Source organism: Haliotis cracherodii, unplaced genomic scaffold, assembly GCF_022045235.1.
Source record: "Haliotis cracherodii isolate W230 unplaced genomic scaffold, xgHalCrac1.p SCAF_4, whole genome shotgun sequence".
NCBI lineage: Eukaryota > Metazoa > Mollusca > Gastropoda > Lepetellida > Haliotidae > Haliotis > Haliotis cracherodii.
This window is the reverse complement of record NW_027266297.1, coordinates 8,344,863-8,368,792: the sequence shown is the minus strand read 5'-3', so window position 1 is coordinate 8,368,792 and position 23,930 is coordinate 8,344,863. Positions and strand designations below refer to the sequence as shown.

The window sequence follows — 23,930 nt, the reverse complement described above, 5'->3', positions numbered from 1 at the left end:
TCAATGAACAGAAAATGGTCAACAAAAGGCATACTGCATCTGGAACATTCTGTGACCCTGTGCAATTACAAGCCACCATCATAAATCTTATCAATCTCATCATCACCACCCTCATCATCAGCAGCAGCAGCATCACCTAAACTTTGTAGATGATTGATCGTTAACAAGGGGTGTTGTCAAGTGATCAGCACAGTTACCTCCCTTTGTTAAGTTTGCAGATAACCTGAACAAAATGTTATTTATTGAACTTTTGTTTGAAAAGGAATGACCATCTTCATTCTCACTTTCAGTGATTAACTCTACAAACGTAACTGGAGTTGGAAATGAAACACCATTTCCATGTTACGCTTTACTTTAGTGTTCACAAATTTACAAAACCGATTACTGTACACAAGACTCATTTTCTGCTGTTTACAGCTATATGCCCCAAGTTCGCCAAAACATGCCGGTGACAAGCCTCTGAGTATTGCTGTTCCAACAGTGTTGTGAATGCTGCAAATGGAGAGATGCTATTTCCCTGTCCACTACTTCTCACTTGGCTTGTTCAGAGGACTCTGTTGATTCACATTCTGATTTCTCCCCTGTCTTCTTCTCATCATCGTGGAAGAACAACAGCGGGAACATACCGATCAAACAACCTAAAGAAATACCAAAAATCTTGCCCTGAAAGAAAGAAAATTAGTCATCGAGTCATAACTGAAGGCTGGAAGACTTTAAGTAACACATGGTCTACAAGATAATTTTGTGGTAGTTTTTACGAATAAACCTGCCCCTGTAATAATCAAACATGTGAAAATAATTAAATTTCAATGAATGAGTGAGTGAGTTGGGTTTAACGCCAATTTAAACAGTATTCTAGTTATATCAAGGCATTAAATTTCAATGATTCTTAAAATCTTGTTTGATTGAAAAATTACTCGTTTTGATGTTTTGGTATATTTTTTTAGGAAATTATTCAAATTAATTGATTACAACCTCATATTAGTCCAGACACTATGTTGTATCAAATCTCCTAAATCATGGCATTTCAACATTTATTATTTCGGTTCTTTCAAGTGCAAACTGTACTTGGGGAATGTTGTCAGGCAATCCCTTTACTGACAAGGGAGATAACTTACAAAACTTGAGGACCGTCGCGTGGACTTCATGTCGAGTTGTGGGGGTGTGAGAGCAGGTGCTCTAACGCCTGCAGCTGCTGCTAGCCTCTCCACATACGAGGCAGATCTGGAAATAGATTTACACACTTGTGTGTTAAACCAAGTTCCAAGAAACCACATGACTCTAGACTAGTGTGTCAACTCCCACACAACTGTAAACAGCATGGACAGGTGCGAATGATACAATTAAATAACTTAACCACACTAAAATAGACTACCTTATTCGACGTAATAAGTGCCCTGGGTGCTCTCAAAATTAGAAATAGGGGGCTCTTATTAGAATGGTATTTTGGTGGAAAAAACATAGTTGAAAGATAAATTTTGTGGTTTATGCTGACAGCCTGAAATGTTTATATACGACAGATATATTTTTCCAGAATTTAATTGCCCATAATTAAGAGTGCATATAACACACGAGTGCGTATTATACACGAATAAATAAGTCTTGTGTACATTGCTGAATCGGAAGGGGTGCTGATTGGGATTGCTCACTAGCCAATATATTAACTAATATCGTCGTGGGCGCTTATTAGAGCGGGGCACTTATTACGTCGAATACGGTACCACACAAATCAGTCACACACCTACATTCCAATAACCTTTCTGCATCTCTGATGTACCAGAGAAACACACAACCGTAATATACGGTACAGAGCTCCTGATACGCTAAAATAAATTGCTATTACCATTGATTTTGAGTTGCTGGCATACAAATCTGCTTGAAACACCCTGAACAGTCAAACAATGCAGAACGTAATTACCCAAAGCTGCCTCCCAGCTTGCACACCTGTATTTTATTGTGGGGAAATTGTCCCAGAAAATGCTCAAGAAAAAGATATAAGCTTCAGAAAATAAGAAATAAATTGTTTGCCACGAAAAATAAATTGATGCAAGATGATTTTAGAAAAAAAGATATTTAGGATCATATTTCTTTTTATTTTAATAAATCTGGTTTTGCAGCTGAAGCTAAAAGCTTATCCAGTCTTACTACAAAATCACAGTTAACATCGATAGTCACTTGGTAGTGATGTTTTTAGGCATCGCATATGTACATGAACTCTACTGCAGTGAAAAGTACACAGAAGCACAACCTCTCAAGGTCTCAGACTTATTTCAAATATAGGTGTAATTGCTGGTTCAAACATATACAAGAGGGAGGAAAATTACACTGAATACTCACAGAAAGCTATCAATACCCAACGTGAAAGATGACCTGTTAGGTAATAGTCATTGGCTGTAAACTGATCTGGAGCCTAGCTGTAACAAAACATCACTCACCCGAGTCCAACAACATCGGAGATCAAGTTGCCCAAGCCAGCAGCTGTAACAGAAGAAACAGTAAAATCCTTTGTAATTCACGCTGGTCCATTAGCCTGAGACTACTAAATTGTGCTGAGGGCAAGCAAAACCCCTCATATACCAGTAGTCCTCATTGGCTGGTAGTAGTAGTATCGAGGGCAGTAATTCTGAAACAACCCACAATGCTTCACATTTGCTACAAATAGGAACTGAGTTATTTTTATAGAAAATGGAATGGCACTCAATACTGACATAAATATGGCCAATGGAGCTCCAGTGAGTTGAGAAACAGAAGATATAAGTTTTTTTAAATATTTTATTATTTTACTACACACACCAGCGTGTAAGTCTTTTAACACAGCATATACTGGGAGTGTTTGTTTGTTTGTTTGTTTGTTTGTTCGTTTGTTTGTTGTTGTTTTGGTTTTTTTGTTTATGGTTGATTTTACAAGTTGGTTAAATCTGTGGATGTTTTCACAACATTTATTTAATGTTGTTAGTAAGACAATTACTTATATATATAGCAAAGTAATAGCTGATAGTTAGTGAGTGAGTATGGTTTTACGCCACTTTTAGCAATATTCCAGCAATATCATGGCGGGGGACACCAGAAATGGGTTTCACACATTGTACCCATGTCGGGAATCGAACCCGGGTCTTCGGCGTGACGAGCGAACGCTTTAACCACTAGGCTACCCGACAGCCACTAATAGCTGATAGCTCATGTAGGGGCTTTTGACCTATTGACAGTCAAGGGCATTTGTCCATACGGGATAATGTCCAGGAGGCTTCTGTCCTACTATCAACATCACAACATATCAGCTGGAAGTGCTAGGCCTGCCAAAAAGCCAAGTCTTGTCCCCCCCCCCCCCCCCCCCTCAGTATATCAGAAATGGAACAAGCCTGACTCAGTCACAAAAAGCACTATGACAAAGTATGTCCATATTGCAATCAACCTGAATCCATTGCACACTTGTTACTGGGATGTCAAGACCATGCCCCAGCCCTGGCTCGGTTAAAACAACAATTGCAGTTAGACCCGCTATCTGTCATAGATCTCATAGAGCCAAGAGATGCAATAGCGAAGGCCAAACTAACTCTATTTCTGAGAGATGGACAGCTACTCGAATGTATATATTCACAGAGCAGCCAAAGACAAAAGTGAAATTATATCAATATACGAAAATAGAAATCATATCAATATAATTTTTTAATTTGAAGTTTATCGGTTAATAAACGGCTTATCGGTCTATGAACTCACTCAAAGTGAAGGTCAATTCTTAAACAAAAACAGAAATTCTATGAATACTCGCAATAGATATGTGTACCCTACTCACACACATAAGTCCCAAAGAGGGACAGGTCAGACAAAATGGTTAAGGCAGAAGGCGACCAATTAAATACTTAAAGCAACAACAACAACAGAATGAAAAAGGCTAACAACGGTCAACTGAAGCTCCACATACCTGCCATTGTGGAGATTCCTAGAACGGCCCCCAGCGTGCTGTCAATGTACTCCCCCTGGAACACACACACACCATGTAGGAATCTGTGTCTGCATTCTCACAAAATTATTAACCCTCCAAATACATGTTTGTCTGTAATTGCTAATCTGTAATGCAGCCATATCTCATGATACTCATTAATAACGGCCCTAACAAATCCACCAACCCTAAATCTTTCATATTTTCTTGCATGATAATTCAATTCTGATTCCACATTTAGAGTCAGGTTCCAATCAAAAGTTGCATCCTAATGACCAGGGTGCCGTTGTACAAAACAGCCTTAGCACTACAACTGTCATAAGTAAATGCTAAGGTTAGGAGTTACGATCACCCAAGTGCTGAGATTGCTTTGAACAACGGCTCCCAACAATATTGCATATTATGGAAAGTTGGTTTATTTTGAAGACCTAGATTGGCATCATAGTTTCAGCAGTTTGTACGATTGAGAATTTAACTTGAGAGTTTAGGAAATCGAAATATATAATAAAAATATAATTGACCTTCCTTCTCTATTTTTAAAAAATCATGAGAAACTACAATTTCTATGTGGTGCCCAGCATGTATGATATGTATACACTTCTCAATACTATCTGATAACAATGGACAGCTAGGAATGAATAAGTGAACATGATCATACTACAAAATAACATATCACAGTGAAGACAAACTATTGGTTGGGAATTAAAAAATAATCCATGTCATGAGTCTATGATGAAACACAATCAGTCAGGCTACAAGAATTGTTTCAGAATGCATCCTCAGACTGCATGGGTTAGTGGACACCCAATCTAAAGTCTTGTACCTCAAACAAGCATGGGTTAGTGGACAACCAATCTCAAGTCTTGTACCTCAAACAAGCATGGGTTAATGGACACCCAATCTCAAGTATTGTACCTCAAACAAGCATGGGTTACTGGAAACCCAATCTCAAGTATTGTACCTCAAACAAGCATGGGTTACTGGACACCCAATCTAAAGTCTTGTACCTCAAACAAGCATGGGTTACTGGACACCCAATCTAAAGTCTTGTACCTCAAACAAGCATGGGTTACTGGACACCCAATCTCAAGTCTTGTACCTCAAACAAGCATGGGTTTCTGGACACCCAATCTCAAGTCTTGTACCTCAAACAAGCATTGGGTTACTGGAAACCCAATCTCATGTCTTGTACCTCAAACAAGCATGGGTTACTGGACACCCAATCTAAAGTCTTGTACCTCAAACAAGCATGGGTTACTGGAAACCCAATCTCAAGTCTTGTACCTCAAACAAGCATGGGTTTCTGGACACCCAATCTCAAGTCTTGTACCTCAAACAAGCATTGGGTTACTGGAAACCCAATCTCAAGTCTTGTACCTCAAACAAGCATGGGTTACTGGAAACCCAATCTCAAGTCTTGTACCTCAAACAAGCATGGGTTACTGGAAACCCAATCTCAAGTCTTGTACCTCAAACAAGCATGGGTTTCTGGGCACCCAATCTCAAGTCTTGTACCTCAAACAAGCATGGGTTTCTGGGCACCCAATCTAAAGTCTTGTACCTCAAACAAGCATGGGTTACTGGAAACCCAATCTCAAGTCTTGTACCTCAAACAAGCATGGGTTTCTGGACACCCAATCTCAAGTCTTGTACCTCAAACAAGCATTGGGTTACTGGAAACCCAATCTCAAGTCTTGTACCTCAAACAAGCATGGGTTAATGGACACCCAATCTAAAGTCTTGTACCTCAAACAAGCATGGGTTACTGGAAACCCAATCTCAAGTCTTGTACCTCAAACAAGCATGGGTTTCTGGACACCCAATCTCAAGTCTTGTACCTCGAACAAGCATTGGGTTACTGGAAACCCAATCTCAAGTCTTGTACCTCAAACAAGCATGGGTTACTGGAAACCCAATCTCAAGTCTTGTACCTCAAACAAGCATGGGTTACTGGAAACCCAATCTCAAGTCTTGTACCTCAAACAAGCATGGGTTTCTGGGCACCCAATCTCAAGTCTTGTACCTCAAACAAGCATGGGTTTCTGGGCACCCATTCTGCCACAAACCATTTTGAAAATACACACAAATTTCCTATTTTTCTCTCAATTCTCCAAATGTCTTCAAAGCTTCAGGGTAATTTGTTTTATCAGGGTCATTGCACTGGTTGGCATTATTCATGAGACCTTCAGGAAAATGTGAGTGGGTTCATTGTAGATGTCAAAGACAGATAAAATTCATCCGAGTGTCCATCCTGAGGAAACTAATGTCCCCTCCAACTCATCCCGTTGAATGCTTAGTGATTAACAAGCCATCAATATTCTGATTCAGATTACAACAAAGTTTGATTTTCACAATCTTAAGCTTCATGGCACTGGCAATTTCCATAAGTAACTGATCAGAATTTTAGACTAGCAATGGAAATGGAAAACTATTCAAAGAAATCCCCAAATGATTGTCGACACAATACCTTACCGAGTCATTCCAATTTACAGCCACTTATTCTGCGATACATAAATCATCTTGACCTTTTCATCAAACAGAGGTGGGTGGTGTTTATAATCAGCAGTCTACACAAATAAGCACGACAGATTTCTGGTTCTATATTTAAAAAACAAATCTGTGCTAAAGAAAAAGAATGGAGTTTCAAGTTTTATATTTTGGTCTTTCATGTTTTCATATTCAGGAAACTAAAAAACAGGAATGTGTACAAAAAATAACATTGAAGTTCACATTTTTTCAAATAATGTCATAGAGTGGCTATTTGATAGTCTGGAAGGGTGGAAGACTGCTGGATAAAAATATTTTGTCCTCAGGTTTTTCAAGTAAATTTCTTTATGAAAAATAATTTTGGAAAATTATGGGTAATAAAACCGATCCTCCTTCATTTATTTTGATCAAGTCTTGAAACGCTGACTCCAAAAATAAATAGGATGAGTAATAAAAGTGTAATAACATGTAATTTCCATTTGAAAAAATTACTGATGAATTGGTGGTAATATCAGTCTTTGTTACCTAACCGCTTCTCACAATGTGATTGCAATGTGATAACATAAGGTGTGTTTGTTTGATTGTTGTTTAACACCACACTCAACAATATTCCAGCTATATGACGGTGGTCTGTAAGTAATCAAGTCTTGGCCACACAATCCTGTGACTGACATCATGAGCATTGATCTATTCAGTTGGTGGCATGAGATGACACACATCAACCAAGTCAGCAAGTCTGACCACGCAATCCTGTTAGTCGCCTCTAATGACAAGCATGGGTTGCAGAAGACCAATTCTAACCCGGATCTTCACAGGAATATAACATAACACAACTGGGCAACGTGTGATCTTATATGAGAACATGACAACCAGCAAAACACAAAGGATGCTGTTAAAACTTCTTGGAGGGACACTAAGCATGTCTTAAAAAATGTTACGTTGCATGCTAGAAGATATCAATGAAGGCGGAGTTGCATGCTTGACAATGTTACCAGCATCTCTACCGAAATGTCACACTGAACAAATGTCTCTGTCTCCATCAAGTACTATTCATAGTACTCAACCTATTTCCTTGTTTTGTTTTCTTGTTTTTTTGTTTGTTTGTTTGTTTGTTTGTTGTTTAATGGCACACTCAGCAATACTCCAGCTGTATGACGGCGGTCTGAAAATAATCGAGTCTGGGCCAGACAATCCAGTGATTGAAATCATGAGCACCAATCCACACAATTGAGATTGATGACATCATCCATCACTCAATCCCGTTAGTTGCCTCTTATGGCAAGTATAGTCGGCTTTTACGACAAGGATGGGTTGCTGAAGACCTATTCCTATAGTGCCGAGGCTATTATCATCCTCATCACCCCATGGCAATATGATGGTTGGAATCTCATCCACATTTCAGATAATCTGGATCTAAAGAGGCTGACTTTGACAAGGTATCCCCCTGACGGAGGGGCCAAGGTGCTGATAGTAAAATAGCTGTGCTATAATTGGCTGTAGACAATGTCAATAATTACAGAGGCATTTCCACAGCTGCACTGAATAATTGAATGGGTATTGATTTGAACTGTGCGGACTTACACAGACGATCATGATGACGTTGTCAAAGAAGCCGAACCCGATGAATGGCAGAGCATTATGGAAAGCCACTGAAACAGAAAGAAAAGTAATAGGTTTCAGCTCCCACATGGTATTCTTCCTTCTTCCTTGCTAAATGTCTTATTGAAAATAGGGATCAACCAGTGTTTGTTGTGAATGGATAATTATATAAACAACATATTTTGTATACAAAATACTAAGGTATCAGAGAGACCTTTAGAAGGCATTGAACCTGCTGACCAATTCAATTTTCAATATTTATTAAAAATAAATAATATTGTTTAAAACAAGAACATTTTGTGTTTGCATCCATTGACAATTTCTCAACATATTTCACAGATCATCAAAATAAATATACTACATGTACTTCTTCATAGGCCAAAATAAATAAATTATTAGATTTACATGATTTACGTGTCATGATAAAAATCTGACTTGAATGTGTGTGTGGGGGTGGGTGGGGGAGAAGGATGGGACATGAAGAATATGGATACCATCACCAAAACATGCTACAATCCTGGGTCATGCAATCCTGTGACACGTGGTGTTTGGTACTGAAGACAGGGATGATAATCTAATAATTAATGTATCATGGCCTTGTCTTAATCAGCATCTACAACTACAACTATAGCCTCAGTAGCAACAGCTGCAACAGCACATTTGGCTGTCCTCTCACATTCTTCTCTGGAAATAGATTTCCCAGTTCTCATCCTGCTATGTTTTTATTAGATGTGCTTGGTTTAAGGTTACAACAAATATCAGATCATACAATAAATAATTCAGGATTGTCTCCCAGCCTGGTGTACTTGACAGTCATCAATGAGATTAACAGCTACCAGTGGTGACAATACAAACCTATTAACATGATTAGTCAGCACAATGTTTTGTTGCATCACCAAAAAAATATAACACTCGGATTTATCCGGTATCATAAACATTAGCGGGAGGTGTCAGTCTGAAAAGTGTTCAGATATTAAATTATTTAAATTATTTTCTATGTGCGGTTTCTATTTTGAAGCACCAGACACATTTTGCGAATACATCAAAGGTCATGTTTTTTTTCAGGCATAATGGCATGACTCCTTGGCAACCTGAAGTACTGACACATGTAACATCATATTCTATTGATTTTTCGATAAAAATACAAATATTTTCAGATATTTCAAAAAAATATATTCTTCAATTTAAACATTTTCATATATCACTTGAATAACAGCATCAGATGAGATGATCAGGTGTTGTAAGATAAGCTGATTGGGTCACTTTAGTGAATGAGTGAGTGGTTTAAGTTTGAGCTTTGAACATCATTTTAGGTATACTACGGCATGTCGGACTGATGTGGGAGGAAAGCCCAAAGACATGCAGTTCTTAGACATTTACGACTTATTGTAAAATCAATTAGCTTGGTAGGATGCTGAAAAACCTTGAAACATAATAAGGGCAAACTAGGATTTGAACTAGGGCTGGGACGGGTAACTCGGGTCCTTGGGTCAGGTGGGTACTGAGTAGGACCCCGGAACTCACAGGACTACCCGGACCCAAGGTTAGTCATGTGATCTATTGTTTAATGACAAAAATTATCTAGAACTCTATGGTTTCACTGTAAGTGGCAAATGTTCACATTTCTTTCTGACTATGCACGCATTCCTTCTGACTTTATATGTTTGCATAAAGATAAAGCTTCTGTCAACTTCAGTGTATCTGACCAGATCAGATTATACCTGTATCTAAATACATTTTGACAGGAGTACAGTCAAACGTTTCCCAATCTAACATTTTGTACCTATCTCTTGAGACCTACAACGAGTGAGTGAGTGAGTGAGTGAGTGAGTGAGTGAGTGAGTATGGTTTTACGCCGCTTTTAGCAATATTCCAGCAATATCACGGCAGAGGGACACCAGAAATGGGCTTCACACATTGTACCCATGTCGGGAATCGAACCCGGGTCATCGGCGTGACGAGCGAACGCTTTAACCACTAGGCTACCCGACCGGCCCCTACAACAGGTACCTAGGTAGGGTAGGATAATAGGGTGGGTGGGTACACGGGTAGTAAATTTTGCCCTAATTTGAACCCACAATCGCAGGTTTCTGGCATGCCCAAGGGATGCAACTCTGCATGATGAAACAGCATTATCACTGTGCATTACCATGATTACATAGAATGTCTACCCATACAGACAGCTACAACACAAATCCTAACATTAAAAAGGAATTGTGGTCCATGGGTCTTCAAAATACAACTTAGGACGTCTGCTGGTATGGCTGTGAGATTGGTTCCCACACTGATCTATTGCAATCATCCAGAAACCTTAGTTATAGATTGCTGCCAGCCATTGACGTCCATTACGACCACTTTAATCAGAGGAAGAGACAAGAAGAATTTCTTCCTCATGTCCAACAAACACTAACGGCAATGTCATTAGGAACATCAATACACTGACATTGCAGCTATAAGTTACAGGCGATGAGTCGTCAGAGAAAGGTCTGTGAATTCCATTATTCTGGATAAAAATTGTAATCTGGATAAAACTTTCAAGGTAATTGTCTTTCCCAAGTCTCCAAACACAAGATGATTTCAGCAGGAAAGTCAATACATTGTTGATCCCGCCACCTAAAGCAGATTTACAGGAAGTGACCAGACACACCCTGTCAGCCCTGTCGCAAACAGGGAATCAATTCACTGTGTGTTGTACATGTATCTATGACAAAGGGACTTACAGTCTAAGGTTGTCTACTGCATCGCTGCATAATAGTGACAGGCTTAAAATATGTTGCAAAGCACTACTGATTCTTTTCACTGGTTTTCAAACCCTACCACCAAAAATATCAGGAATGTGGAAAATAAAATTTCACTAAGATGTATATCGTATATGTTTATATATATTTCTCAACCTTATATTCTTACCATAAAGAATTGAAGAGTTTACTTTTATATCATTTTTATTTCAACCTCCGACCACTCAAAAGATTTGAAAAAATAATAATTCTAAGCTAAATAATGAAAAAAGGTCTCATCATGGAGTGACAGGTAGTGCCATAATACAAATATACTACTCCTCGTTTGATAGGGATTTTTTTATTTTTCCATGATACACAAAGCTGCTTCTCATACTATAGTTTATGTATTTTAAATAGAATGACATATCTGATTGCTGAGGCGACAATGCTTAAGAGGCTCACTCTGACAAGGCAGTGATCTTTAATGTAGGTTGTACTGGGACTGCCTGTTTCTAAACCCCCTCCTTATTTAGACCATGGGTTTAAAAATGGAAAAATAAATGCTTTTAAGCCCATGGGCCTAAATTAAATTGAAAAATTGATTGATCTCTCTGTTTTTCAACAAGTGTGGCCAATTTGCACCAATATTGCACCTTAGGTGCTGTCAGTAGTTTCCACCATTACAAGACACACTGGACCCTCACGTAGGTGAATTTCAGGATACTTATTTTAAACGCAAATGCCAGACATCGGTAACTGTGGTATTGGTTCTGTTGTTACTTTTTGGGGTGGTGTTTGTGTTCTTGACTCAAAATGTTCAAGTTGAGAAAGAAGATCACGTCTTACGTTGAAGTATTGCTTTCTCATTCCATTTGTAAGTATTGTTAAACTTTAATCTCCATATCATGTTTTTTTCTTTTTCCTTTTTCATTTTTAAGCCGTGTTTATTGTATGCGCCCCTCATGGCTTATTATCCCTGTAATGTTTTGTTGTACAATAGACAACAACCAAGAGTCGTTTATTTCTTATATGAGATGTCAACATTTTGTACAGCCCCTTTAAGGATGTAAATAAATTGTACCAGCTTTATAAAAATACTTTCTCGGATTTAAATTATGATGACCCCTTGAATACAATCCGATCTCGCAATGTCAAACAAGTCCATTTTAGGAAGTAGAAATTTTGGTATTTCCTGGATATTCTCACAATTTTCATGTCGACAGTCTGTAGCTTTTCTCTCAATACCCATTGTCATATCTCGCCCACTTTTGGATGCGATCGTTCGGCCATTGTGTTAATCTGCGTTGCTGAGTTACATGTATGGAGAACAACTCACTGGACACTTCCCTCTAAAAAATAATGTCATCAAGTTGCGAGTGCAGCTTTGAATCTTAAGAAATGACGTCATTATAGAACAATGTTTTATCGTGAAATAAACCACGCTTCACTCTTCATTCTGCTTTGCAATTTATCGTGCAGCTATCTTAAATTTCATAATAGTATGGCGGGACTCTGGGTCTCATCTGAGGTTTTCCAAAGGGCCTTAAATTAGGTTCAGATCAGGGTTTGTCAATAGTTTTGGATTTTGAATCAGGTGGTGCTTAACTAATACATCATGTGCATATCAAATCATTTCCCGACTGGTTTTAAGCAGCATGGCTGATTAAAAGTTCATCGAGCATTTACAGTAAATTCTGATTTTTTCCAGCGCTTTGTTATTAACAATCTGAACAAGGTGAAGTAAGTTGTAAATATATTAAGCCTGAATGACAGCTAGTTCATCCGTGGGACATAATCGATAACCTCAGGAAACCATGCAGCAGCTGGTAGCAGCTGGTGGCAGCTGGCGGTGACACACACTTACAGAGGCGCAGCTGCGTGGACGTTGGTGGCACAGGAGGGTCGAGGCCTGCAGAAGAAAAACATCAAATGACCAAACAGTGAAACATAAAACTGAACCATATGATACATGTACACTTGATAATGATACTTTTTGTGTCAGATATTGTTGGAATACCAGGCATCACCACACCACATTTGATATTCACATTACTACATCATCAAATATCAGCCCATGTAAACACGAAACATATAAGTCACAGCTTGTACACTTGAAGCGTTAAACAGAAACTTGAGCAGTGAAAACTGAGGTGTGTTTTGTGAGGAAAGGATTTGACACAGCTGCAGAGAAAAGCTCTAATCCATGATAATTATTTCCACATTATTGTTTTTATTTTTCCTTACCAAGGCAATTTTTTAACACTAACATCTGTAAACCAACATAAAAATATATATACATCACACACACACAAGCAAGCACACACACATAATATGACATATGTTTACACTGAATAATGACTCACTTCTTTTGAAAATATACCATATTTCCAGGACTGAAAAGACAGATTTGCACTAACATAGTCTAAGATTATCAGTTGAGTTTCCAAAACCGTTGAGGCCAATGTTTGTCATCCATTGTTGATGACATCACAAATTGATAACAAAACATCACCTGGACAACCGTATGTTTCAATGAAGCTTTCCGTAGGGTTGACATTATAAATATTTTTCTTTATTTTTCTTCTTAAAAAGGCAATGATAATTAATAATATATCGAAAACACAGCTGGAAACTAAGAATTATGGATTTTTTTCGCCAGGCTCAAGACATTGTTCATTCACTTGGAACAGAAAATTCTCTTGGCTTGTTGGTTAATCTCTAATTAATTTCTTAACCAAGTTAATAAAAAAAAATTATATTTTATAATTCATCCACCAAAAGCAGAGTCCAACCCATCCTCAATTATTCAAATCTCCATTCTATCATAAAATATACAGTGGTCTAATCACCACCATGGCTTTGTTTCGGAAGTGACGTCATCATCTCCGTCTCATTTATCACATAACACAAAATTTCTCCCACTCATGAACTCTAGAACCAATCTGATTTTCTGAATGTAAATCCGACTTAGGTCTACATTCAAAATTGAAACCCTTTCCTGGTAAGCCTTGATATATATGATTGAAACAAACAAACAAAATGCTTTGTTAGAAAATATAGTTTTCGGAGTGCAAGGACAGTGAAGGGAAGTCCTCATGGACAATTTGAGCATTGTCAATACCTTCCATACAATATGTTCATCTATCACTTGTTTGTTTGTTGTTTGTTTGTTTGTTGTTTAATACTGCACTCAGCAATATTCCAGCAACATAATGGCAGACTCTAAAATCAATTCTGGACCAGACATTCCAGTGATTGACATCATGAGCTCCCATCTACACAAATGGAATACGATGACATGCATCAACCAAGTCAGCGAGGCTGACCCGATCCCGTTAGTTGCCTCTTAAGACAAGCAGTCACCTCTTACAGCAAGCATAGTCACCTCTTACGACAAGCATAGTCACCTCTTACGACAAGCATGGGTTGCTGAAGGTCTATTTTTACCCGGATCTTCACGGGTATAGCACAGCTATGGAACATGGGGCATAGAGTGAGTGAGTGAGTGATTTTGGTTTCACGCCGCTTTTAGCAATATTCCAGCAATATCACGGCGGGGGACACCAGAAATGGGCTTCACACATTGTACCTATGTCAGGAATCGAACCCCGGTCTTCGGTGTGACGAGCGAACGCTTTAACCACTAGGCTACCCGACAGCCCCCATGGGCATAGAAATATTGCCGATAAAATATTGCCGATGATGTTTCAGTTGTATTCTGTGATATCGCTGCTTGTCTTAATCATGAATAAATATGTAATTTGATTTGATGGTTCTTGTAACCACTGCGTCCTTTAAACCTGACTTGATACAAAGGTATGTCAGCAAAGGGGCCCAAGGTATGATCATAATAGAATGGAGATCTTACACACCGGATAATCGAGGAAGTGTCCGATCTGAAAGTCTGTAACTCAGGTACCCAAAACAGTTACCCTTTCTGTGAATAGCTATGGGCAGGAATCAGAATGGATCTTCATGCATCAATAGTGTTAGCTGCAGTAACGATATCTCTCTGCTGCTCCCCATAAACGATTTTGATATTGACTTGTCACTGTGTAATCGTTTATCATGTTCCCAGGGAGCAACAGAGGAATATGGTTACCGTAGCTACAATTGAGGGGTTTCAGTGGATGAGGGGAGTTGAGGATGGGGTTGTCATGGCAATCAGGTTATAGGAGGAAGTATAGCATATTTTGCTGACTTCTTGTATAGAATATCAGAGTGAAAAAATAGATTCAGTATTAAATTAAAATATATTATACTTAATTGATAATCATAAGAAAGAAAACTACATGTTGGATAAACTGCAGAAATTACCAGCAAAATTGGAACTAAAAATGTCTGAATTCATATCAATAACCTCATATGTTATGGCTCTGTAGACTGGACTTCAATTTCACTCTTAACGGGTCCAATAAGGATTAGAGTGAGTGAGTATGGTTTTACGCCGCTTTTAGCAATATTCCAGCAATATCACGGAGAGGGACACCAGAAATGGGCTTCACACATTGTACCCATGTCGGGAATCGAACTCGGGTCTTCGGCGTGACAAGCGAACGCTTTAACCACTAAGCTACCCGACCGCCCCCAATAAGGATTAGAGACTTCCGTGAATGCATTATTAAAAGTATTTAAACATCTTGATGCCTGACTGCATGAGTTTTGTGATTTTATCAAGGGGCAGTCCTACTAACAAGTAATTCAAGAATTTATTAATTCATGTTATGTTAGGTTTTTGCGTTCACATGCAGCTATTTCTTTTCACGATGTCAACTGTCTACGTATCTACCATCCATTAAAATCAATCATTCCTTAGTAAACTACTGAAACTGAAAGGCCAAAGGTAAATAAAAAAAGCCACCATCATAAATAAGGTACATGTTGCTAATTCTACTCGAGCATGTCAAGCCTCCACATAGCATGATGCAGATTGTTACCCTTAGATTTCACACCACCTGAAAGCACAATAATTGATATTGAATAACATTCTCACAACATCAAAGACATAAGAATCCAGATTTTCATGATAAAAATGAAATGAAACATGGAATTAATTTCCAACCAGGACATTCAAGATCTTGAAACTGAGAACTAGTGACATAAAATATGAAGAGCAAATGAGGTTAACATGTACAGTCCTCCTTAGTTGTGCCACCATTTGTTCAGTGGAAAATATGGCATTATCCAGGGTTGCATAATAACCAGAGTTGCATAATAACCAGGGTGGCATTATAACCAGGGTGGCATTATAACCAGGATGGTATTATAACTAGGGTGGCATTATAACCGGGTTGGTGTTATAACCAGGTTGGCACTATAACCTGGGTGGCACTATAACCAGGATTGCACTATAACCACAATGGCACTATAACCAGGGTGGCATTGGAACCAGGGTGGCACTTTAACCAGGGTGACAATATAACCGGGATGGTGTTATAACCAGGGTGACATTATAACCGGGATGGTGTTATAACCAGGGTGGCACTAAAACCCGAGTGTTGTTATAACCAGGGTGGCATTATAACCAGGGTGGCATTATAACGAAAGGCATTATAACCAGAGTGGCATAATAACAAGGGTGGCATGATAACCAGAGTGGCATAATAACCAGGGTGGCATTATAACCAGGGTGGCACAATAACCAGGGTGGCATTATAACCAGAGTTGCATAATAACCAGGGTGGCATTATAATCAAGGTGGCATTATAACCAGGGTGGCATAATAACCAAGGTGGCATAATAACCAGAGTGGCATTATAAACAGGGTGACATTATAACCAGAGTGGCATTATAACCACAGTGGCATTATAAACAGGGTGGCATTATAACCACAGTGGCATTGTAACCAGGGTGGCATAATAACCACAATGGCATTATAACCAGGGTGGCATAATAACCAGAGTGGCATTTTAACCAGGGTGGCATTATAACCAGGGTGGCATTATAACAAAGGTGGCATTATAACCAGGGTGGCATAGTAACCAGGGTGGCATTATAACCAGAGTGGCATAATAACCAGAGTGGCATTATAACCAAGGTGGCATTATAACCAAGGTGGCATTATAACCAGGGTAGCATAATAACCAAGACTTTTTTGTACGTGCATTACATTGTCTCAGTCGCTTGAATGAGAAGCCAATTGTCTAATCCCTAATAACAATGGGGGCTCTAGGTCAGCACCAACCATCTAGGATTGTTTAATCAGAAACTACGCTTTAAGAAATAGAGCCTATACAACAAGTCAGATTGCTGTTCACTTGTGCCAGGCCACCAGAGTTCAATTACTAAGCAGATGATTAGAAATCAGCTGCATGCAACTAATGTACATGTTCGGCAACCACATGATGTACCATGCCATGCTGGTCCACATTTGATCACTCGTGCCCACCTACACATACTGTAAATGACAACTTCCAGCAGAAAAACATCACCAAAATGCATGCAATGGTCAGTCATGACCTTTCCCTCACAGATGTGGTCTTATTGATCAAGTCATCTTACACGTTCATTTTCTTAACTACCACCCCCATTGACTTTCTTGATTGTTTGTGCTCGTACATTTTATACACTGCCAACATGTTCTGCCGATTGTCATTTTACACCTTGTCCTTCCTTTTCTCATCAATTAGCATCACTCGATATCTCTTTGAATTTCTGTAATCTGTTATTTTCGAAAATTTGAGTCTAAACAGTCTGATTTGGGAGGTGTCTCTTTCTCTCCTGTAATGGCACTTTCACACGCTAATGGAGATAACCTGATGTTCACACAGTCCTGTCATTCCTTACTCTCAGAAGTTGGACATGAGAACAACCAGGGATCATAAAGAATAATTGTGTAGCAGCATTAACATAAAATTTCAGAGTCCTGTGATGAGATTCGAACCATGGACCTTCTGATCCGAGGTAAGAACCCTTGTCCCTATGACTAAAGATGTTAACCCCATCAGCAAGCTGACAGGGTTGGATGTCATCTACTGGAGAATGCCACACCCTGCTACATACTCATCAATCAGGAGCCACCTAGAAGGGTACTGAGACTTATTTCACTAAAATGTATTATGAACCTATCTGCTCCACGCTGGACGTCAAGGTAGTGGCCATAAAAGTTCCGAGTCCTCTGATGGGAATCGAACCATGGACTTTCTCATCTGAGGTCAGATGCTTTGTCCACATGACCAAAGAGGTTAATCCTGTCAGCAAGCTGACTAGGTACAGATGTCGTCTGTGGGATGACTCCGTGCCCGGCTACATTCACATAATGTTTATGCAATAAATGGCAACATGTCAATCACAGTGTAGGAAATCAAGGAATCCTAGTGCATTCCTGCTAAGCTATAAGAGCTTTATCTAGGAACCTGTTTTACAATGCGGTAAGGTCCAGCACCCCTTGACCTTACTGCGTAATGTGCAACACCGCACTCATCAGGAAGGCACGGTCACGGAAAACCAGTGCTCAAAATTAGCAGGATCCTGGGCTTCTTGAGGTTTGTTGCCATAGTAACTGCATCAAGGGAAAACTCAATCTTTAACATTCGGGTTATGACAAGAACCCCTTGACTTTCAAAGACTGGACTGGGACAGGTAACTCGGGTACTCAGGTAGGGTGGGCAGTGAGTAGGACCCTTGAACCCACAGGACTTCCTGGTGGTTAGACATGTGATTATATTGTTTAATGGCAAAAATTATCTAGAACTCTATGGTTTCACTATAAGTGACAAATGTTCACATTTCTTTTTGACTATGCACACATTCCTTCTGACTTTATATGTTTCAATACAGATAAAACTTAATTCATCTTCAGTTAACTTCAGTGAATGCATGACCAAATTGTTTTAAACGTGTATCTAAATTCATTTTGCCAGGGCTATGGTCAAAGACGTCCCCCAATCGGACACTTTCTACCCATCCCTTGAGGCCTACAGTGGGTAGGGTAGGGTTATAGAGAGTTGGGTACCCGGGTAGTTAATTAGGACTTGCCCCAGCTCTAGTGGACAGCGACACACTGCAGCTGGAAGATTATTGTGATGCTTCCTTTCACTCTTGCCCTCCAGCTCTGCAATTAGCGACTTCCCAATGTGGTTCAATAATCAATATTCAAAGACAACAGTGTAAATCTAATTCCTATCCCAAGTTGCTAAATATAGATGTAAGATCACAGCAACTAGATTTCTTGCCGACGTGACAGCATGTGTTGGTGTTCCCTGGTGTCAGTACATAAAAGTTTCTCTTTAACATCGTCTTTTCTGGGGAGCAATCTACTCTCACCATCACATAATCACTGAGCTGTTTTCAGTCAAGATTAAAAACATGTCTGTTCCAGAAATACCACTGTGTAAATGTCTAGAGTTTGGGTGTATGAAGTACCATGATCAATAGCTTGGTGATTGGCTTTTAGGTGTATTATTAAAGGGACGATGACGATGATGATGAGGAGGAGGAGGTGGAGGAGGATACTTTCTTTGTAAAGTACAGATTCTAGTTCTTTTAGATGATGATGGTGATCATCATCATTATAAGTATTATCACTATTTCATCATCATCATTATTGTTATTGTTATCATCATCATCATCATCATCATCATCATCATCATCATCATCATCATCATCATAATAATAATAACAATAATAATAATTATTATTATTATTATTATTTATTATTATTTATTATTATTATTATTATTATTATTATTATTATTATTATTATTATTATTATTATTATTATTTCTTCCCTGAATAACAGAAATCAATCAATTCAAGTAATTTTTCAACCATTCCAACAAACAGTTGACCTTCTGATAATAACTACACAGTAACATTTCCAACCCTGTAAGCAGCTATGGGCTGGTTCATAAGCTTTTCATCTGAAGACACAATTGGTGCATGTCAACCTTATTTGTAAAAAGCCTTGAACAGATCCATTCTCATTCCCTAGCTATATGGTTTTTTTATTGATTACCTCCAGTAAGCAATATATTTAATTTAATGAATTGTGGGATTCAGTTCAAGCAATCACTGTTCATTGCAGTAGTAAACATAGTTATTACATTCAGTAGAATCATGCCCCTGCAGATTAAGTGCACACCAATCAGCTCCACTGAGATAGAAATGAAGCATGCACAACAGGCAGAACAAGATCCTATGACGCTGCCCATGGATATTGAGTTTAAAGCTAAATAAGTGAGCTATCATTGTCATGAACATGGTGTGGCATATGTCTTTAGGGCATTTTTACTCTGATTACCTGATGAAATATCCAGGGGCTGACACATCTGGTGGGTAATTTCATTACTGCTGGAATTGCTTGGGTAATGCAGTGTTGACAATTGGCAGAAATCTCCACATCGATCACTGCTTTAGGCTTGTTAAAACAGATTTCTCATTTCTCATGATCCATCTGACCCTAAACTTAATCACACCCTTCTATGTTTGTTATTTTTAAGCAATTAAGGAACAACTTTACAACAACAAAAATGTTATTGCACAAATTCCAACTTTTTGCACACACAATGCCATTCATAGTTGGATTCTCAAGGTAACTGTGACCTCGGACCTGTCTCTCTTCGTACTTCGAGCTGCAGAGAATGTGGCCGAAAGGGATGACATCGTACATGAAAATCAAGTTTGTTTTCATAGCTTGGTAACCTACTAAAGAAATAAAAGAAAAAAAAGAAACCCTCCCTCAGACAGTCAGTTGTAATACCTCTTTGACCAGGGCCCTGTTCCACAAAGCAATTGGAGCACTAAGACGATCATAACTCCTATACTTTAACATAGACTTACAACAGTCGTAGCGCTATAATCACTTTGTGGATCAGGCCCCAGGCCATATCATACTCAGTACAGACAGCGGTGTAGCGGATAACCTGTTTGCTCTTCACACTGAAGGTCTGGGTTTAGTTCCCAACATATATACAATGTGTGAAGCAGCCTGGTACCATACCCAGTCATCAACATCCATCACCTAGTTTCTACTGGTCATTCTTTAAAGAGAATATGATCAGATAGTGCCACACCATTAGCATAACTACACTTCATTCAATAGTACCATTGATTACACCCCTGACATTTATCATGGGCAATAATTAAAAGAATATTTATAAATTTCACTGTAATCAAAAACTTATTATCAATTTTACAACAATTAATATTTTTAGAAGCAAGGCAAAGTTGTGTTCAAATGATTATAAATTAAATGGGATATTCCTTAAAGCCCTGTTACACTATCAAAAACTTGGTCAAAGAAAATATTTGGACTGTTTACACTCATCAAAGTTTACTTTGTTGCATCTGTCACATTATCTTGCCAGGGTGGATGCTACTGGTGAAGCATTGTTTGCTATTGTCATATGTAGTTTGTGTATTGCCTTGTTGAGAACGCGGTGTCGGGGTAGGCAACGGCATATTTGGTCCCAAGAATGGCTGCTCGTTGTTGAAACAAATCAATTAATTCTTCCAACATCTCGTCAGTCCAAAATAGTTGACTCATTTTGACTTGACTTGATGCACTTCAGGTTGAAAAGGGGTCAATGTTCTTTGCAGTCTGATTGGCTAAATTAAATCAACGTTATCAAACTTTGAGCAAAGTTTGACGAGAAATAGGATCGGTTTCTATTGCAACAAAGTTCTGTCAAAAGTTTTTGACTGCATGTTACACTGTAAAAAAACTTGGTCAAAATGGACTTTGACCAAATTTTTTATCAAAGTTTTTGACAGTGTAACAGGGGCTTTATAAGTGTACAAACTTATATTCTTAAACAGGTAATTCATCGAAGTTGAATATCAAAAGAAAAAGATAAGGCTGAACTACACAAGACAATGTCAGTAATAGGTATTCATCATGATTAATGCAAAAGGGAATAAAACAATCAAAAACATACCTACAAAGCCACACACTCAAACTCCACAATGAAAGCAAGGCATGGTTCTAATGCTTCAGCAAAACACAACTAATCATAAACACATACTACCACCACTGACAGTAGTACTCCTACCACTAACAATATACATCACACCTGTGCATCCATCTCGTTAGCATTCTTACATAAGCTTCTCATCATCTGTGATAACAAGGAGCTGTAGTGTACTGTACTCACTCAGCCTCGAAGTCAGCACCTCAGTGCTAATAAGCATGATTAGGACCACCCTTCTAATCTAACGAGTGCTCAGTCCAGTCTGCAAAATGGCCACATGTCCTAAGTTCAAGTCTAGTCAAAGTCTGCTTGGTCTTGTAATAGTCCAGATAATAGCACAACAATCTACTGAAAATGATGCTAAGAGTCAGTGTTCGGGCTAATAGTCTCAAAGGTGTTTCAGCACACACCGTCAGTCTGGCCTTCTGACATCCTAAATAATCCATTGAAGTGATATGATGATGGCTAAATGTTTAATGTTTCAAACTTACTTAATAAATCTGACGAAATCTGTAGAAACTAGAAAGTACACATGCACACATTTAAATGGGCTGATCACATGTAGGTTTGAAGCCATGCATTCAAATTAATACTAAAAATCACAAGGAACATGACTAAAGTATTAGACTTTTTCATTAACCCCTTGATCTAATTGCGAGTTTATCTGATTAAATATGGCTTATTTCTTACACAAAGTTCCTCATAAATGAAAAAACATATCCTTAACCTCAGATATCCAAGTTTATGTACTTGATAAGTTAACAAAAATAATTTCTTATCCAAAGTACTTGATTAGCATGATAAGCAGCAATCTTCAATCTTGAGTGTTGATGTTAGCATGTGTTTACCTGATCTTAACATAGTTCAAGTAAATCTGTAGGAACACATGTACTTATATTCTTGAACACATCTAAATGCCCTTTGACTTATTAAAATTTTGGTGTCAGTTCAATTATATCAGCTACAATAGTAGTCGGGCTGAGACAAGTTACTTGGGTAGTCAAGACTACTCGAACCTGTGGTTAGAAATGGTTAGTCACGTCATATATAGTCTACTGACAATAACAATAACTTTCTGCGATTACACTACAAGTCACTAATGTTCGCATTTCTTTCAGACTATGCACTCTGACTTGTATAGGTTTGAGCAAAGATAAAGCTTCTGTCAACTTCAGTATTCATCGAATATTTTGTACCCAACTCTTGAGACCTACATTGGGTACCTGGCTAAATAATTTTGTTAATTTTGTATTCCAGTTGATAAAATGGGATAGTTTTTTAACTGCAATGCAAAAATACATGATACAGTTTTATGGGAGCTGCCACAGAAAGTGTTTGCCACTATTTTCATTTAAGGATCCAAGGGCTAACGATGGAGTTGGGGGATACCTACCCTAAAACAACTAACATAAGAATCATAAATAAGTATTGTGTATTATATATACATAATACGTTAATATGTATCATGTATACATAATTTTTCATAAAAATATTTAAAAAATATATGTTGTTTTTAAAGGATGCTATAGATTGAGTAGCAAACAGATTCTGAAAGAGCACTGTTTTTATCCAATTCTTTGAGAATACAAGAGACATATAAAGTTTACGATCACCACAGATGAAAAGGTACCATTCGTTCATTTTTGATACAACTATCATACATATTACTTTCAATACATATATTTTCTAAAAACCTGAAGGGTATTTGGCAGAAAAAACAATTGTCAGTGTCACCTTCATTTGCAGTGTTGAATAGTAACTAGAGGAAATATCAATATACTTTACCTAGAGTTTTGACTCTTTCTTCTTCGAACTGTGTTATCTCACTGAGAAGAATGTTTCTTTGATCTTGATTTAAAGAATAAATTAGATCCCGTGCAGTCTGGTGGTCATAGAACCTTGGAGTATAACCGCTGTGAGCCAACTTCGGAAGAGAAACGGTCACTTTGGGCACTGTTAGCATTTGTATCCGTGCGAATTTCCGAAAAGTTGTTCGCCGTGAAGCAAGAGCAACACACCTCAAACACATGTTTGCTGTCAAGGAAGACATCGCGAAAAAAGATTCCTCTTAGGCGAATCGATAAGCAGTGTCTGCTGTTCTAATCTCCTGCGAAAGCACTACACACACACACTACAGTGCTCTCCCTTGCGGATTTCCGGGTTCGAGGGAGAAATCGTTTGTTGTATCAGATGGAGTTTTGTTCTTTCCGTTTTACCTGAATCATTGAAGGGTAATTTCAATGAATATTGTTGAAAATTAGTGTAAATATTATT

General features: G+C 38.3%; 1 protein-coding gene across 2 annotated transcripts; it reads right to left on the bottom strand.

The window, feature by feature from the left end:
- Positions 1–23,719, bottom strand: LOC139480140 (transmembrane protein 65-like). Of its 2 annotated transcripts, XM_071263171.1 has the most exons (8): positions 23,442–23,719; positions 15,684–15,701; positions 12,611–12,655; positions 8,009–8,076; positions 3,923–3,977; positions 2,436–2,478; positions 1,119–1,224; positions 1–663 (listed from the first exon to the last, which is right to left on the bottom strand). In XM_071263171.1, exons 1-8 carry the CDS (start codon positions 23,704–23,706, stop codon positions 532–534), a joined length of 732 nt encoding a protein of 243 aa, XP_071119272.1. In that variant the 5' UTR covers positions 23,707–23,719; the 3' UTR covers positions 1–531. The 2 variants fall into 2 exon arrangements, with proteins under 2 accessions (XP_071119272.1, XP_071119273.1); XM_071263172.1 differs by lacking the exon at positions 15,684–15,701.
- Positions 23,720–23,930: the final 211 nt, after the last annotated feature.

Coding starts and splice junctions, on each gene's coding strand:
- LOC139480140 (XM_071263171.1), bottom strand. CDS start 23,706: ATGTCTTCCTTGACAGCAAACATGTGTTTGAGGTGTGTTGCTCTTGCT. Junction 2,479..3,922: donor AGGAATCTCCACAATGGCAG/GTATGTGGAGCT, acceptor CTTCTGTTACAG/CTGCTGGCTTGGGCAACTTG. Junction 664..1,118: donor CGCGACGGTCCTCAAGTTTT/GTAAGTTATCTC, acceptor TCTTTCTTTCAG/GGCAAGATTTTTGGTATTTC.